This window comes from Megachile rotundata, chromosome 8 (genome assembly GCF_050947335.1).
Source record: "Megachile rotundata isolate GNS110a chromosome 8, iyMegRotu1, whole genome shotgun sequence".
NCBI classification, from domain to species: domain Eukaryota; kingdom Metazoa; phylum Arthropoda; class Insecta; order Hymenoptera; family Megachilidae; genus Megachile; species Megachile rotundata.
This window is the reverse complement of record NC_134990.1, coordinates 16,414,055-16,432,243: the sequence shown is the minus strand read 5'-3', so window position 1 is coordinate 16,432,243 and position 18,189 is coordinate 16,414,055. Positions and strand designations below refer to the sequence as shown.

At 37.5% G+C, this 18,189-nt stretch overlaps 2 protein-coding genes across 14 annotated transcripts; one reads left to right on the top strand and one right to left on the bottom strand.

The window, feature by feature from the left end:
* Positions 1–32: 32 nt before the first annotated feature.
* Positions 33–5,994, top strand: LOC100875790 (uncharacterized). Of its 3 annotated transcripts, none has more exons than XM_012284088.2 (10): positions 33–316; positions 766–2,006; positions 2,406–2,607; positions 2,688–3,427; positions 3,518–3,646; positions 3,716–3,884; positions 3,966–4,217; positions 4,309–4,558; positions 4,657–4,986; positions 5,189–5,994. In XM_012284088.2, the coding sequence occupies exons 1-9, from the start codon at positions 187–189 to the stop codon at positions 4,949–4,951; spliced, it is 3,408 nt and encodes a 1,135-aa protein (XP_012139478.2). In that variant the 5' UTR covers positions 33–186; the 3' UTR covers positions 4,952–4,986; positions 5,189–5,994. The 3 variants fall into 3 exon arrangements, 2 of the variants coding, with proteins under 2 accessions (XP_012139478.2, XP_076391033.1); XR_013039196.1 differs by having other exon boundaries at positions 69–316; positions 4,657–5,041; positions 5,119–5,994; XM_076534918.1 differs by having other exon boundaries at positions 69–316; positions 769–2,006.
* A 668-nt stretch (positions 5,995–6,662) lies between these two features.
* ash1 (histone-lysine N-methyltransferase ash1) lies at positions 6,663–17,697 on the bottom strand. 11 transcript variants are annotated; one of them, XR_013039195.1, is made up of 14 exons: positions 16,933–17,696; positions 16,065–16,466; positions 15,572–15,978; positions 11,893–15,455; positions 11,487–11,819; positions 11,131–11,411; positions 10,558–11,054; positions 10,047–10,468; positions 9,650–9,976; positions 9,397–9,569; positions 9,130–9,296; positions 8,843–9,055; positions 6,892–8,717; positions 6,663–6,824 (listed from the first exon to the last, which is right to left on the bottom strand). XR_013039195.1 is itself a non-coding variant. In XM_012284087.2 (14 exons), the coding sequence occupies exons 2-14, from the start codon at positions 16,234–16,236 to the stop codon at positions 6,792–6,794; spliced, it is 6,507 nt and encodes a 2,168-aa protein (XP_012139477.2). In that variant the 5' UTR covers positions 16,237–16,466; positions 16,933–17,697; the 3' UTR covers positions 6,663–6,791. The 11 variants fall into 11 exon arrangements, 10 of the variants coding, with proteins under 10 accessions (XP_012139477.2, XP_076391026.1, XP_076391027.1 ...); XM_012284087.2 differs by lacking the exon at positions 6,892–8,717 and having other exon boundaries at positions 15,572–15,691; positions 15,773–15,978; positions 16,933–17,697; XM_076534911.1 differs by having other exon boundaries at positions 6,663–7,053; positions 8,537–8,717.
* Positions 17,698–18,189: the final 492 nt, after the last annotated feature.

Sequence of the window (18,189 nt, the reverse complement as noted above, 5' to 3'; positions counted from 1 at the left end):
GTCAGTTCGAATAAATGCCACATTTGACCAATAAAATCCATTTACAACACGTAACGCGTTGTTTGCAGTTGGATCGCCATATTGTATATTTTAACGCGGGTCACTGGCGCGTGTATGGGCTTTTCGTGAGATTTTCTGTTGAATAAAAGTGCGTGGATCGAAAGAAATCGTAAAATATCACGCGCAATGGATCCGGAAAAGTTGAAAGTAGTCGATTTACGGATAGAACTATCTAAGCGGGGACTGGATACAAAAGGCGTCAAGTCAGTACTTGTTGAGAGACTTCGTAAGGCAATAGACGAAGAAAATGCAAACCGTAGGTTACAGCCTTCTTATTCAATCATTTTTACATTGTTTTACGTTTTAGTAATTTTGGTATTCTTCATCTCATAGCTCATATCTTCAGTTACTTCATTGTTGACAAACATTCAAATCAGGTGATATTCGTGCAACGCGTTTTACTTTTTCCGTTATATTACATTAGAATCAAACGCGATAACCTATTTCTGCTGTTATTCAAAATAATTGATAGTTGTAAGATATTTATTTACAATATTTTGGCTACTGTAAAGACATGAAATATACCCGCCTTTTTTTCTGTTTACATACGAATTATACTCGCGTCCCCATTAAATTTTCTCGTTCATTGCGGGTTAACTGTACTTTTATGTTAACTGTAATCATTTCATTTACTGTATTGAATGTCTTGATTTTACAATTTTAATTTTGTTAATAAAATAAAAATACATTATTTTATTATTTTAGAAGATCAAAGCAAAACAAATACTGAAGTAGAAAATGATGTCAGTCAAGAAGAGGAAGAGAGATCTACAAAATCTACCAAAATACCACAGACACCAAAAAAATCTAGTAGATTATCTAAAGGAGCTGCAGTGGTAACACCGCAACGCGAGGATCCTACCATAAAGAAACGAAGAACTACGAGAACTCCATATTCTAGAAAACAAACTTCTCCGAAAAAATCAGATCAAAATGACATGTCAAGAGAATCATCTCCTGCAGTATCAGAGTCTACGATACAAGAGGAAGCTAGTACTCAAGAAGAAACTATAATGCCAGAAGCTACTGTACTAATAGAAAAAATGGTACAAGAAGAAAAAGCAATACATGAAGAAAAAACAGTTCCAAAAGAAAAAGCAATGCAAGAAGATAAAGTTGAAAAAGTAGAAGAAACGTTAAAAGAAGAAAAGGTGATAAAAGAAAATAAAGATATAAAAGAAGAAAGTACCGAAAAAGAAGAAAGAACAGAAAAGGAAGAAGGAGCGGGAAAAGGGGATAAGACACCACAAGAGGAAATTACTATTAAAGAAGAGAAATCTGCATTGCCCGAAAAGGATAATCAAAAAGAAACTAAGGAACCCTTATCAAATGTAGAACACGAAGGTACAAATATTATGGAAGTTCAAAAAGAAGAAATAAAAGATGTTGATATTGAAGAAAATACTGAAAATGAAAGTAAAACTAATATATCACAAATATCTGTTGTACAATCTCCTGTAAAGAGTAGCAATATTGTTGACCCTACAAAAGAATCTAAAGAATCTGAAGAATCAAAAAATGATACAGATGATATAGTTCAAAATCAAAAACAGGCAGAAACTAGTAAAATGGAGGAAGAAGTGTTAGAAAGTTCTGGTGCAGGAAAAGATAAAAATATTACAACACATGAGAAAGAAAATGACACATTGAAAGTAAATAAGAATAAATGTGATGAGATGGATAATTCAAAAGTTGAACCTATTGCAAATGAGAAAAAAGATGACACAAACCTCACAGATGCTAAAAGTACAGAGTCTGTTTGTGATACTCAATCTGACATTCCTAAATCAGAACAACCACAAAATGATACAACTGAAGAAGTGAAAGATACAGATATGACTGAAAGTGATAAAATGGAAACTGAAGATCAGTGTATGGAGAAAGATATTTTACCTAGTAATGAAAAGGAAATGGACACTAATATAGATGACAAACATGATAAAGAGGTATATTTTCACAATTAATTTTCTCTTTTAGTATTTAATTTAGAACTTAATGTAGAACAATACTGACTTCTGATGAACAGCTATAATTTTATCTGCTTTTTATTCTCATAGTATACAGTAGTTTTGTCTGCTAACACTTTATCCATTATTATCCGCGATCTCATTAAAATGTAGAGGACTACAGTTAAAACACACTTTAAAAAATAGAGGTACTGTATATTTATATCTTCGTAAAAATTATATATAAATTTAAGTAAATGTATAAGAAATGATACATTTGAGATCGCGGATGCTTTTCGCGTAAAGTTACGTCCTCTACATTTCGTTACATGAGAATGTTACTGTACCTACAGGAAATATTATTTTTAATCATTGACCTATTTTCGTTTACGTGGAAAGGATGTAGAAATGACAGAAATTAAACACAAAGAAGATACAGATGTAGTTACGAAAGCACGTCGTTCGAAGACTACTGTCGTCCATAGAGATAGAAAGCGGAAAAGGTCTCCGAGCCCTTTAGAAGATCGTCATGATTCACCACCGCCTGTACTTGTCGAAAACGAACCCGATATCGACGATGCTGCTTTAATTCTATCTTGGTGTATGTTGGTATACAAATGAAGATAACTATGTTATGTACTTTTCAGATGTCTTCGTTTGAACCGTCATTTTTTTTTTCAGACGACTCTGATTTGAACTTGGTCATTGATAAAGAGGGATTTTTTACTGCCACGCCTATGCACAATGATGGGTTTTCACACATGTGGGCTGGTGCAAGAGCATCGTACGGGTTTCTTTGTGGGAAAGTATATTACGAAGCAAAAATTGTGGACCATTGCCCTGTCAATACAGAGAATGAAGAATATCCACATGTATTGAGGATCGGTTGGTCCACCCCATACACATCGATGCAACTTGGAGAAGAGAAGTTCAGTTTTGGATATTGCAGTACCGGTAAAAAGTTAACAGATAACAATTACGAAGATTATGGAGTTCAGTTTGGCAAAGATGACATAATCGGCTGTTACTTCGATGCAACATCGGAGAGTGATGTTGTATTAACCTACACCGTGAACGGAAAAGATCAAGGCATTGCGTTCAGCATTTCAAAGCAAGAACTTGGCGACAAACCATTGTTCCCACACATTTTAAGTAAAAATTGTAGCTTTGCTTGTAACTTTGGTCAAGAAACTCCATGGACGGAAGAAATTTTACAAGACTACGTTTCAATCGGAAACGTAGAATCTCAGTATAAAATCCCCGGACCACGAAGACCAGAAAGAAAGGAAGAATGCGAAGTGATAATGATGTGTGGATTACCTGCTTGCGGGAAAACTACCTGGGCAACAAAGTACGCAGCCGAGCATCCTCACAAAATGTACAATGTATTAGGGCTTGGTAATCTAATCGATAAAATGAAAGTACGTATTAAAAACGAATATAAAATATACCTATAACATGATTATCATTCATTTTATACAATCTATATTTAATAAATGTTATCATTTAAGGATCCAGAATTGTCTGACAAAGAAGAATACGATGCACAGTGGAAGATTCTTATTCAAAAATGCACCTATGCCTTGGACAAATTGTTAGAAATGGCCTCAAGTAGGAGACGTAATTACATACTTGATCAGGTATGTATGCGATTTCTTCGATATTGATGTTCGTATTTAAGAAAAATTATCACGTTTTTTATTGTACAGACAAACGTGTACCCCTCCGCACAAAGGCGTAAGATGAAGAATTTCTGTGGGTATCAGAGGAAGGCAATAGTTTTAGTTCCATCAGAAGAAGAATTTAAGTTACGTACTGCCAATCACAAACCGATCGAAGGCAAGGAGATTACAGAGTCTATGTTATTAGAAATGAAAGGTTCGTCATATCATTTTTACAACCGGAAAGATTTTATATGTTTTCGTGCAAGATTAATTATTCGTTACTTTACATTTACAGCAAATTTTAGAGCTCCAGTTGTTGGTGATTGTTTCGATATTGTTAACTGGATAGAATTAGACCAGGAAGAGGGTACAAAACTTATAGAACAATACAACAAAGAAGGAAAAGAAGCTGGATATGGTCAACAACAACCAATTAAAATACCACGAATTGATTCGAGATCAGATAGTGGTCGTGACCATCGAAATGATTCACGAAATAGTCGTGACAGCAGGGACAGTCGAGATTATCGCGACAGGCGAAATAATTGTAAGCACTGTAAAAGCCGTCAATGAAAGATAAACAAAAGCAACGAGGAATCTAAATAAGAACATGTATTTGTAAACATAAATGTTCTCAGATACCGAAAGAAATCGTAATCCTCTTTGGCGTGGTGGTGGAAATACATCCAGAAGAGACAGACCACAAAGAGGGCATGTAAGACATGGCGGTGGTTACGGACCTCCGATACCACGAAGAGGGAGAGGTACAGCTATTCCACCAGTTCATCGTGGAATGGACCGCAGAGGTGGTGGTAATTTGGATAGAAGAGCGGGAAACGAAAGAGGTCGTTCCTTAAGTTCTCGTCACTGTGGTTGGGTTCCGATGTGGTGTGTATATTTTTTTCATTACTTAATATTTCCCCTTTGTAATCAAGTACGTAAGTGCCTTTATTTACATATCCGCATATTCTATTTTTTTTTTCAAGGAACTATCAAGGCTCACAACAATCTGGTTGGAATCAAGGTAACTGGTCAAGTGGTCAATCCCAAGGAGGTTGGGGTCAACAAAATAACTGGGGATCACAACAGTGGGGTAATTGGAGAGGTTACGGCCAAGGTTCATACGCTCAAAGCAATTACAATCAAGGTTATGGTAATGGAAACTGCAACAGTTGGAATCAGCAGTATTATAATCAGTATTGGGGTCAGCAGCAACCGAGCGGGCAAACAACAACAACAACAGCCACAACAAGTAGTAGACAGACTACGAATAAACAATAATTCATCAAGATATATTACCAGAATGGAATAGTAAGGTATTCAGGCATTTTCTTGTTAAACGTACGAAGCACGAGGAAATTATTTTTAAAAGTAAGCCTTGGGATAAAATAATAATGTATCAAACAAATCTAGTAATTGATACATTTTTTTATTATTAATTTTTTCAGCGATACTGTAATTTGCAACATTAATGAAAATGTTTCTGGTATAAGAGCGAGTGTGTGTTTATTTTTTTAGGCAGGTAAAATGGAAAGTGTAACAACTGCTTTATTTGACAATTCCATCATGGGGTATAGTCAACCACGAGACCGACGAGGATACATGGGAAATCCTGATTAGTGTTATCAATACAAGGACATCGGTTTTGATGACACACAAATAGATGGACAAGTTTTTCCACGACAATATATTCACATTTTTTGTTCGTATATTTTGCAGTGTACGAATTCCAAAGTTATCGTGATTTTATAACTCGATCAACAATTTAGATTTTATCGAGTGAAGGCACCGTTACACATGCACCACATACAATTGTTTTGCGTTGCAAAATGCAGTACTAAATAAATTTTAATGTTATTGATCTCTGTTAGAGATCAATAATCGTGATTGAAAGCATGTAACGACTAAAACGTATTCTTATTATAATACGTAGTTTTTAAACGAGTAAAAGGGGGTAACGTATAATAACGTCTTGTAACATTTTTTTAATCGAATGAGAAATCAATCAAGAGGAAGATTTCACGTATGGGTACATTATGCAAATAGGTATTAAGACTACGGTACTTTGCAATGATTTATCGCTCTCGGGAAAGACTCGTGTAAATATGTACAGATTTTCAAACGTATTGCGCGGAACGTTTACTGGAAGTCTGTTTATATATTAATAGCAAAATATAATGTAACAAAAAAGAAAAAAAACTGTTCTCGAGACAACACGAGAGTGATATTGTGTATGATTTTGTCTGATCTTTCTAATGCTAATGATGATGTACAAAAAGAAGATTATCGTACCACGAATAAATTATTATTAGATTTGATTAATATGCACGCGCGTTTTATTGTACTGATGAGATTACCAGATCATGTGTTTGAAAATCGAATTGTATATTTTATAACATCGATCTATAAACAACAGTTACGCTCTTGTTACCCAACGTACTTCCTCCTGTTTCTACTTCCTTTTCTTTAATAGCGTTTTTCCCTTGCTCTTTTCATAGTTTCCATTTTCTATTTCGCTTCGTCTATATATAGCTTGATTCATATCGATTCGTTAAAACAATCTTACAAATAACGTATAGTACCCGTTTTATTTCATACCTTGTTATTTCAGTAATGAAAAAAAAGCATTCTCTCGTAGTTACAGGATGATTGTCTTTGTACCTCCTTTTTCTACAATACTTTGTACAGTTTGCGAGACTTCGAACTAAGATAGCTTTTTGAATATTGGATGTCGCGTGAAATAAAGTTTAATAAATTAAGTAAATGAAAATTTTATACACAATAATGCTCTTTGTGCATATTTTTCGAAAATGGTAACCGTGATTCGAAGTCGACCAAGTTTAAATTACATCCTTATTACACGTTAATCGCGAATAGATGAATAAGAACAATATGTTTTTATCTTTCATGTACGATCAAATAAGATTAATTTCGCAAAATTAGTCTGTAATCGGAGAATTTACTTGTTGACAAAAGTGTACAAACTTATTCGTAAAAATAAAAAATATCTTCTATTTATTTCGAATTTCAATTATTTACAACCCAGATTTGATCAGCACAATTACCTGCTAGAAATATCCTGTATCAGTAATTCAGTCTTCGCACACGCTTAACGTAATCGTCAACGTAATCGACCATGTTGACCTTCTTTAATCTACGAACAAGAGTTTAAATTAATCCAGAATGATTTACATGTGAAACATTATGGTTTATCTAATGACATTTATAACGCATTCCGTGTAATTGCGCAGAAATTCTCATTTGTAGCTCGCATAGGTATTGGTAAATCATAAGCTCTTCTAACTTATTCTTTTCTGCCATTCCATGCAGAGAAAGCTTCGCGCTCCGTTGTCGTGACCTCCTTGTATATTAAAGGATTATTTCTACAAAAAAAAAGAACGGTACCCTTTTGTTCCGAAGCAGGTATTGAAAGTCAGTGAGAATCCCAAATCATACGATCATCCGTAAACAAATAATAGACATTAATTCCAAGAATATTGTACGAAATATAATTCGCGTTAAAATATTTTTAAAATATTTGTTAAAAGATCAATAAAATCTTTAAATTCCAAATTCATTAGTTTCAATAATATTAAATAACAAAGGTAGATATTCCGTCTTTCATGCCATAAAAATACAATATACGTAGATTCTTACGATGACGCTAAAACAACATGCTTGCATTATGTGGTTAACATTGGAAACCAGAAATAGGGTAATCGTAGTGTGTGTTCATTCGATAAAAACAAATTCGGACATCGTGCAAAGCGTAAAAACATATATAATGTAAATAAGACTTATACGTATTAAATAGCTTTCAATAATATGTATTTACTAACTGTATAATGTAATAATAAATACGAAATCCTGCGTATATTTGTCGTTATAGCAACAATTCGCTATACTCGATCGCGATAATGAATAAATTAAATATGTTAGTAGAGTTTTAGCTATTAATTTAAAAACCTATATATTACACTTAATTCAAAATAACACTGGGATTATGAAAAATATAATGGTACTTTTGTGCAATGAAGCCTCGCATGTATTCGATATTTTTTCTCTTATTCCATTGTTCTTCGACGCGCGCGGTTTAATTTTATTACTCCGACGCGTGCGCGTCACAATCCTCAATCCCAAGTAATTATGTATATAATTTGTACACTTAAATGTATGCACTATGAGGGAAATTTACAAATTACTTTTATACAATTCGACGAGTCTAATTATATTAGAACTGTATTAGACATAATAATAGCTCTCGTTATATGCAATTCGATTGATACGTTGTTTCAGGTACCGAAACCACATCGTCGATTCCGGTTCATCTGTTTCACAAACTCAAATAAACTCTACACGATCAAAATATTAAAAAAGACTTGAATAGCATTAAATTACTTTAAATTTCCCACTCAGAATCAAATGATCGATTCTGTTCCCATTTGTCCGCTCGATGCTTAACTTCTGACGCAGGAGAAGAGAAAGTAGACTAAAATACCACAATGATGCCAAAAAACTACAGAAAATCTCAATCGAAGTACCATCCTATAAATTTTCTATAGTTTTATATACGTAAAAACAATATATAAAAAAGATCTCGATTGATATAGCGTAACTCTAGAAAGAGTGATATTCGTTTTTTAAGATTAAATTATACGAATGGACGGGTCATAGTATAAGGATACGAAAACGCGTAGCTTATCGTTTTCCTCGTGAAACGATTTAAATGACATCAATTTACGTGTAGCGAAATGAAACAATCGATCGGGTGATCGCTTTGATTACAGACGTAACTGCGATTGAAATTAGTGGCCCATAGTACCAACGCGTTACACGTGTGCATGAACGCCCTACGCATATGCGTACCGATAATATTGTATTATCGCTGATGTATAACCCAATGTCACGGATTCAATCCACCTGGCCTTTTACGATTTCTCCTATTCCTTTCTAGTAAAAATGACAGATCCAAAGGATCCTTTTTATTCGGCATCTTTTGTAGTAAACCGATTAAAATGTTATTCAACCTTCTTCTTTGCTCTTCTCGCTGGAATGATTTACGTAAACATTTTAACTTAATGCTCGAATGAAATTACACACATAATTTTAAAAGGTTATCACTTTGAAGCAACGTTAAAATTATAATTATTATCATAAAAGTATAATCATTACCTGGGCGTACGATGTAGTGGGTGTAGTGATAGATAAAATTTCATTCGATCGCCGTCTACCTTTACTCGTGGAGGACTTTTGTTGATCTTTACTGTGTGATTTCGCGTTGTCACCCGATTCCGACTTGTGGTTTGTATCCACGTCCTGATTGTTCGCTTTCTTCTTTTCTTTGTTCATTTTACTTCCAACCTGTATTCCTTCGAGACTATGGGGCTGTTAAATTTCACATGATATTTAATTCACATTCTTACAGTCCATTTCGTCACCTAATTTGCTTAGATACTTACTAAATATGTACGGTAATGTTTAATACGTTGTGGAAACGTTTCAAACGCGTAAGGTTTCGTGCAAACTTGATGCCTAGCTCTGGCAACTTTTGTGAAAAGTCGAGCAGCGCGATCAACGCGATACTCGCACACGTAAGTATGCTCTGGCGTAGAACCCACCGGTCGTCCTTCGATGAAAAAAAAAGAAAAGAAAAACAAATGTTTCTAAAGAAAATGTACGGAACATGTAATAGAAAATTGTGTTCAACATTTGAAAAAAACAACCACCTTTACAATATGTATGAGGATCAAGAACCCAACAACGTTCAGCAACCAAGTCACATGGTACTGCTTCGTACAACGGAGCACACACCACTTCGTTTTCGTAGAACTTTCGAGTCGGCTCATGATACGTTTCATGGGGTCTTAAGTAATGATGACCGAATACGAACCTTTCCCCTCTGTTAAATCGAATACAATTAGAAATTTGTATATAGGTTTAAGATTCCAAACAATAAAGACATTCGCCTAAATATCTTACTCTGTATTCTTCCAGAGCCTCTCAATTCTGAAGATGTCCATTTGCTCATAATCCGGTTTCTGAATAGTTTTGTACGTATGTTTCTCGGGTGTATCTCTCAACACGTACACAGTGTCTCCTTGCCTGAGTTGTAAATCACCGCGCATCAAAGTAACGTAGTGTTTCTTCCCCTCTTCTTCTTCATCGCCCTCCAACGGTATTTCCAGATCAACTGGTCGCGGGTGACATCTCTCGCATAAGTAAGATTCTATGCTAGTATCGGCCTTAACGCAATCGCAATGTTGCCAAACGAGACATCGTTCGCACTGAATCATCAAACCTTCGTCCCTATTATAATAACGTTACATATAAAGTCAAATATTAAAAATTAAACCACTCGATATGTATGTTTACTGACCTGTGCAAGCCACAAATACACCTGATAACATCTTCTTCGCCGGCAGTTGAACCTCGAGGAGGTAAGAAACCTTGAGAAGGCGGACAACCTGTCGCATCTGTTATCGCGTCTACAAAATCGGGTTTACTGCTCAAATATAATTTCCTTAATCTAGCTGCGGCGATGCCCATTTCGGAAGTTCTTCCAAAGAACCTTATATTATTATCGAAAAGTTTAATCATGTCATGATCAAAATGCTCGGCTGTTTTATAATGACCGGTTCCAATACACTGATCAATTGTAGTTAAGTCTATAGGATCTGATATTTTTTCATAATAATCTGGCAACTTTCTTTTCGAAGGTAACGTCATAAACGGCGTGCACAACAACTGCCCGTTTTCGTCGTTTGCAGTTGCAACGATGCTATAAAGATCTTTTAATACCTGAAATTTTTTTGAACAAATTAAAACCTACTAATCGATAAATATTTATCATGATAAGAACTACATGATATTCTAGCCCTTCCTCCTACCTTGGCCAACTTTGCAGTTTTATGTACTTCTGGATCATCCTGAGCTTGTGCTAATCTCCTAGTTCGGACAGTACGCGTGTTCGTATTAGTCAGCGCAGTTAATTGAGAGAAAAATGCATCGGATTGAATCTTGGCATCACCAAGACCCTTTTCCTTTACGGTACCCATATTATTGACTTTCGTTTTGCCGTTCTGCATCTGAACCTGATTCACTAACGATTTAACCCGCCTGACTTTCTCTAAATTTCTTAAGAGGAAACAATGATGTTGCTGCGCGAAACAACGCTGTTGATGAGACATAGGCTTTAGAACAGGAGCATGAATCAAGTTAGTATCGCCTACTTTTCGAGATTTACAAATGCCCTTTGAGTTCACGGATTGTACAGTATTGGATTTTCGTACGTTTTTTCTTGGTCTTCCGACCGACCTTCTTTCTGTAGGTTCACACTGTGTTGGAAGAGAGGTGATACTTTTTGAAACTCTCTGACTTTTCCCGCCTAGGAGACATAATTATAAAAATGATAATAGACGGAAAATACAATAAATACAGCATGATAAAATTTGTTTCCCCACCTATTACTCCTCTACAAGCGCTACTACCACATCTGCATTCTTGCCCCTCGGATGGATTGAACAGTGCAAAATTGTAGTCGTACGTTAATTCTTCCCCAGGTTTAATGTCTCTGGACGCGAACAATGCCATACGCGGAAGCCCATGAACGCTCCACTTTTGCATTTCACAATTGGGTTCGCAAGAATGGTTTACGAATCTTCCATCACCTCCCATACGATGTCCATCGATTACCAAACCCCCATCCAATTGCAAGCAATAATGATGTGTATCGTTGGCATACCTGTACCATAATCAAACGAAACGATAGTAACATCTCCACACAGTGTATGTTACGAAAAAAGTATGATGAATATACCTCGTCGCCATTCTGGATTTAAATTCTCTTTCAGAGACAACCTCTCCGACATATTCAAGAATAAAAACACCAGATTTGATAGATTGTTGCGTCCTCACGCCCCAACCTTTGTCCTCTGTCATGAACTTTTGTAAACCTGGAGCCCATTCGTGTTTCTGAATCTTTTGATTCTCGCATTTGTCTCCACAAGGACAAAGTTGGGGAGAGCATTCGCTAAAGATCATACGATTGATACAATCATCTCCGCAACCGCTCTCTGGTTTGCACTCACAGGCTTGGGCTTCGTACAACGTAGTTGGTTTGACATCGTAATATACATTCGTACGAATTTTCCTGTAAAACGGAAACAACAAAATGAAACGTCTGCATAATCCTTTGAAGAAGAATAAATTAACGTTCCGCTCACTTATAATTCCATGATGGTACCGACTCTCTACCAGGTAATCTGGATTGCGTATGCAGCCACCATAAATCGTATGGTAACTGGAAAGGCATTTTCCTTTGACGCAGTAACTTGCCACACTGGTACGTAGCAGACAATAATGCAGCTGACGCGGGTTCGTTGGTTTCACAGACAATTTTATTTTTTCCAGAGGCACTGATATTCTCGATATTTCCGCGCGTTTTTGATTCATAATCTTTACCATAATCCTGTAAAATACCACCCTGAAAGTAACGCTTCTTCCACCTGGACTGTTTCTTTCTCGTGTGCGTTGAGCCCGAATGTTTTCCAACTTCGTGATCTTCTTGAAGAATATCACTGCTGGATAGAACGTCGTTCTCCGTGTCGTAACCCGCACTGCGTAGTCGTTTTATATTTCTGGGAGTAAGATTACATGGACTCGAGGAACCTCGTCGTTTCTTCTGGTTCCCGTTAAAAGCGGTAGAGTTCTCGGTTTTTATATTCGCTTGGGAACTTGCACGCTCCAATTTTTTCACATTTTCTTCGTTCAATTCAGCTACCACTTTTTGACTTGCATTGTATCTTTCGAGAGACTCTTCCAGAGACGCATTTTCATCGTACGATCTCGAATCTTGGAGTTTTTCGAACTTCACAGGACATAATTTGTTGGATCCATTGTCGCTACTATCAGTTTCAACGAGGTCTTTTCGAACTCTCAATTGCCCCGAACGAGGTTCAGGCTGTTCACGACCTGCCGTTTCCTGGTCCAAGGCACTGGAATTCTCTGGACTCGAGTTTAGACTGGATTTCGATGGTACTCGAACAGTGTTGTTGGTACCATGTTTAATCCCAAGCTCCTCAGTAAATACGTCTTCTATTTCCGTATTTAATAAGGTGGTTTTGCTATCCATTGTGGAATCTTCAGTGCCTTCTTTCAGTAAGGATTGATCATCGGCAGCGATATCTGCACCATCCTCACTGTTTACGGTAACACCTTTCGATCCGTCCATTTCGCTAGAATTCAGAATTCTCTTCTTCTTTTTCTTTAACGTTGGGAAACCGGTACGATTAATAGCCTTTCGTCGTCTCATTTTTTTCTTGGTTAAGACCAGTACAGCAGAAGAATTCAATGGATTCGGAACGTTCGAACTGAGATTACTTTGCGATGGTTTAGTTTCGTTTGTGATTTCACTTTCGTCGAAGCTTTCCGGAACATGAAATTCCGCAGCGTCGACTTTGATATTTTTGTCCAAACGAACATGTTCGGGCGAGATATCTCTCTTCTCGTTCTTGTCCGTTTGGCTTTTATCGGTTTTTATTGATTTTTCTGCAACGGCCTTTGCATTCTTCTCCGCATGATTCTTCAAGCTTTTCGAATCGCTGGAAGATTTCTCGGATTTCTCAGTTTTATTATCGGTCTTCTCGAAAGCACCATGATTCTCAGCGGATAATTTAGTGACGGTTACACGAAGATCTTTAACGATCTTCTTTTTCCGACGAGGTTGAACTTCTACCTGGTTCAATGGTTTCTCTTCCAGCAAGTCTGAAGACGTTGCACCCGACTTGTCAGGACTTGTGTTTTCACTGTCTCTGTGCCTTTTCTTCGGGGTGACTGGTACGGAGTCTTCCTGGAAGAAAGACGCTGAACTACCGCCGTATCTCGTTATCGTTGCTTCGATTGCTTCCTCTATGTGACTTTCTGTAGAATTCGCTTCGTTCGAAGCCACGTCGGTACCGCTACCGTTCGAACTTTGAGAACTGTGCGGACTGGACACATGATAATGTCTCTTTTTCAAAGGTAACCTCTGTTCATTTGGATTCGAATTTGTACTAGAGTTCGTGCTGCCTTTCGAATCCGATCCCGACAGTGTTTTCTCCTTCTTCAAACGCCTCTTTAATTTCTGATCATCACTCGTAGTAACGTCGCCTTTCCTTTTCTTCGTCAATTTCTTTACACGAAAAATCTGTGGTAATTCAGAGTATCCGGCGTTCGAATTGTTCCTACCTAAACTGCAAGATCTGGAAAATTCTTCGATTAATTTTTCTAGTTCTTGGATGATACACGGATGGATGCGTATAGGATTTTTAGGCGGCAGCAACAATCGCCGCCGATGTTTGTGATGATGGTGTTTATGGCAATGATTGTGTATAGGCTGCGTTGCCTTGTCGCATTTATTGCTGGTTATATTCTCGACTTTTTCCGCCTTTAGCACCTCGCCAACTGGTAAAGATATCAGAGTTTGCACGCCAACGCCGTTCGTTTCGAACCCAGTCGTTGCCTTTTTGGTGCTTTTATTTTCCTTTAAAACACGTCGCGTTACCGGTGCGACGCTCTTTTTTAACGACGTTTTCCTCTTACCCAAAGGACCCGTACTGCTTCTGTTCTCTTTCAGGCTTCTCTTGTTGGAACCAATAACCTTCCTGTCATTGGATATTCTGTCGCAAGCTAATTGTTTTTGTCGTCGTAACGGAGTTGTCGTCTTGTTTCCTGTACCAGGTTTATTTTTCCTTATTTTTTTACACGTTCCGCCATTACATTTAATCCCTTCTTTTCCGTGCTTATTCGCAACGCTTCTACTTAGGCACTTGACACGCATCGCAGAACTTGTATTATTTCTTTTCCTATTTACCTTTCCCTGAGAACACTGCTTGGAAATGTTGCAACTCCGTTTCTTTTGACAAACAGATTTATCCTTCAAATTTTTAGCCAATTCATTTTCGTCTTCCTTGTCACTTCGAGACGCAACAGTTTTCTGTTGTATCACCGACTTTACCTTTCCCCTTTTACTCGGTTCTTCTTTTACAACTTTTTGCTGTTGAGACGAAGTTTCCTTCTTTTCGTTCCTCTCAGTTCTCCCAGATTTTTCGATCTTTTCTATTTTCTCTATCTTCTCTACGACTTCCGGTTTCAATCTTGGCCTACCAGGACCTCGAGGTTGCGCGGAGACCGCTTTTGCCGGTCTTCCAGGTTTTCGTTTTGGCGGGTACAAAACACGATCTACGTTTACCGCTGGCTTCGTAACAACCGGTTGCACCGGGGATTGCGTCGGAGCCGGCGGACTTACAGGACTGATGGCCAAATGTAAAGGACTATTATCTACCGATTGAATTCCCGAGTCCGGTGATACGTTTGAAACGCAAGGATATTCCGAATCGTTCACCTTCTTCCCGACTTTACTTCGTCTTTTCCTCGGTTCTGATAGCAAAGCCGTTTTTTCGACGAACTGTTGCAATAATGTGGAACTATACACAGGTACAGGGTTCTGATCGCCATTTTCGCTCGTATCCGAATCGGCTCCGAGTGACATACGTTCAATGGCTTTCGACACTAACCGACCGCTTTCTGAATCCTCAAATCCATCGAACGGAGCGTCTTCGTGCTCTTGGTCCGGTAAAATAGCTGCCAAATCCTCTTGATTGATTTCTTGAAGCGGCTGGTGTTGTTGCTGCTGTTGTTGTTGTTGTTGCTGTTGTTGAGATGGCTGATTCTGTTGCTGTTGTTGCATGTGTTGTAAAGGTAGCCTGCTTTCCGACGAATCCGATTCCTCGCTGCTGCATTCGGACGACTAAAGGATAGAGACAAAATGTACTTCTATCAAAAGAGAAAATCCAATCGCATCAACCGGTCAGTGTTACTCCACCTACCACGATTCAACGAATCGTATAAACTGTAAGTATTTACCTTCGTTCCGCGATTGGCCTTAACTTTCTTTGACGCGTTTCTCCTATTTTTTTCGCATTTCGATTTTTCGACATCGTCCTTTTTCGGTCCTTTCATAGTAATCTTTAATTTAAGCGCTCCCTGTAATACAATTATAGATTTAATTGACCCCCCAACAGACGCAACACCGTTCATGTTACAGTGACATCGCAACGTGCATACCGATTCAAAATTTGTTTCTTGAATAGAAAATGTTTGTTCGCTGTGTTCTGACGTACAATCCGAATTGGAGCCAGTATCTTCTTCTTCACCACTACTTTCGTCGTCCGAGTCCGAATTTGAATCCGAATAAGAACAACTACCTTCTGTACCGCCTGAACTTTCGTCGTCGGAATCGGAATCCTCTTCTGAATCAACCGAATCTGTTCCTACCACGCATATAAATTTTTCATTTGCACGGAATAACTTTCATAAATGTACCAGTTACATATTTTTATAAAGAATGTATCGCTACCATTAAGTTCGGTGGTTGGATCCCAGCTACCTCCGCCTTTTATGGCATCCATATCAACAGTCGATGGGAGCTCTCTTTCCTGCTCCCCATCGTTTTCCTCCCAGTTCCAATTTTGCAATTCTAATTCCGAAGGATGGTGAATAACGGCGCTCCATCCTGAATCACCAGACATTTTTCAGCTTATCTAACATCCAATATTGTCCAATAGAATACCATTCCTTATAATTTTGTTTATTCATTCAGTTTCTTCGCAATTGTACAAAGCACATCTTTGCCAATGTGCTCAATATTTGATCGCAAGACATATCGGTAGAATTCCCATGTTTATTTGGTAATTTCTACCAATGATTTCTTCATTGTACAACAATTGCATATAGTTACGTTTTACTCATAATGGTGTAACTGTAAAAGTAAACATAGAAACCTTATTGTACGTAGAATGCAGCAACTGCAAGATATACATTATTTATCGATTAAGATGATTAAAGCAGCAAAAATAGAAGCATGTTATTGATAGAGGCAACACACTGAAGCAAAGGAAACAATGACAAAAACATAAGGAACAAGATTGAAAAGGAAGCTGCACAAAATTGTCGTTAAATTCATGACATACTAATGCCATAAAAGACTCTTTCAAAGTTTAGAGCACTAGATTCCTTTTTGTACGATACTACAAATGTAAGGGATAATGATGTCTTGTTAAAATCTAAATGTTTACATTTTAAGGTCACTTAACTTTGCTTCTAATACGACATTTGATATCTTTGAAAGCTGTATCTCGCAGCGCGGGAGAACGCTAATCTCTATAACCTCGTAAAGAGAAAGAGCATTGGGCAAGAAATCAAAGTTATCAAAAACTTATGTATACCTTTTTCTCGATATATGCAACAATTATCTTAGAAATCGTTACCGATAAAAGACAATGTCATCGAAGAAAATGCTGCTTGTTGATGCGCGCGTACTCCAACTATAGGTGCGTCACATTCGCGTACGCATTAAAGCAGCAGCAGTAGCAACAACAACAGTAGTAGATGATCGAAGGAGACGGGTAAATAGGGGCAACGAATAAAATCTTTTCTTCAAAAAAATATCACTCTGTTTACATCGTCAACGAAGCACACAGAAATCTCCAGAGGAACTTCGCACGGGAGAGAGAGAAAGTGCGGGACAGAGAAGCAGAGAATCCCTTGAAAGGGAGAAAGAGAGAAAAACAGAAAAAGAGAGGGAAAGAAAGAGCAAGAGAATAAGCAAGTGGGGTCAGGGAAAGAGCGAGAGGGAAAGAGAGAGAAAGAGGAAAGGGGGAGAAACGTTCCGGATCGTAGAAATCGGAAAAATAAAAGGCAAGCACGTTATCGTCGAAGCGACCGCCTAAAGCGGTAAAGAGTGGCGAAGTAAGGGGCAGGCTAGTACGCGTTTGATGACAGACACGATACCCTGAGACCTCGTTACTCCGCATTCCACGAATAATGCAATGAAGATCCACACGATTCTGGATCGACGATCAACCAACGATATTCTCGAAGTTGCTTCGAACAGACAGCTGTTTCTGTTTCTCGGTCGATGCGCCAGGTGCGTCGGCGACAGGGCCCGTGGAAACTCCTCTGTGTTCATGTATAACTCAAATTGCCGCGCCATCTGATGTTGAATATCACCATTAGAATGGTCCAGCGGTTCATACGAAATTTCGCATTCCATATACTGTTGCGTAAATAAAATTGTATCCAATGTCTTACCTCTTTCCAAATGATCGCAATTTCATTTTACAAAAAAATGTATAATGCACATTATGAAAAAAATCTTAAAGTAAAAAGACATAAATTAACGTTTCGTTTGTATACATATGTCGTGTACTATTATTTTTCCTATGAACAGCTATCACAAGTTGAATTGCCTCTAACTTTTCTAGTTCTGATTTAAACTACTGCCCTTACGTTTGATGACATTTAAATTGTCGATTAACCTTCGATAAATCGATAATCAACGTCAACATATTTTCTAATCAAGCTTATATCGATAATCTAGAATCGATGATCGAATTCGAAATTGCATAACATCGTTATCGCTGTAATCACTAAAGCTTTGAATTTTTAATCGAGTAATCGACATAGTTTTCATTATTGGATCA

Coding starts and splice junctions, on each gene's coding strand:
- LOC100875790 (XM_012284088.2), top strand. CDS start 187: ATGGATCCGGAAAAGTTGAAAGTAGTCGATTTACGGATAGAACTATCT. Junction 3,428..3,517: donor ATCTAATCGATAAAATGAAA/GTACGTATTAAA, acceptor TTATCATTTAAG/GATCCAGAATTGTCTGACAA. Junction 4,559..4,656: donor TGTGGTTGGGTTCCGATGTG/GTGTGTATATTT, acceptor TTTTTTTTCAAG/GAACTATCAAGGCTCACAAC.
- ash1 (XM_076534907.1), bottom strand. CDS start 16,236: ATGTCTGGTGATTCAGGATGGAGCGCCGTTATTCACCATCCTTCGGAA. Junction 11,820..11,892: donor GTACCATCATGGAATTATAA/GTGAGCGGAACG, acceptor TCCGTTTTACAG/GAAAATTCGTACGAATGTAT. Junction 9,570..9,649: donor AGGCTCTGGAAGAATACAGA/GTAAGATATTTA, acceptor TCGATTTAACAG/AGGGGAAAGGTTCGTATTCG.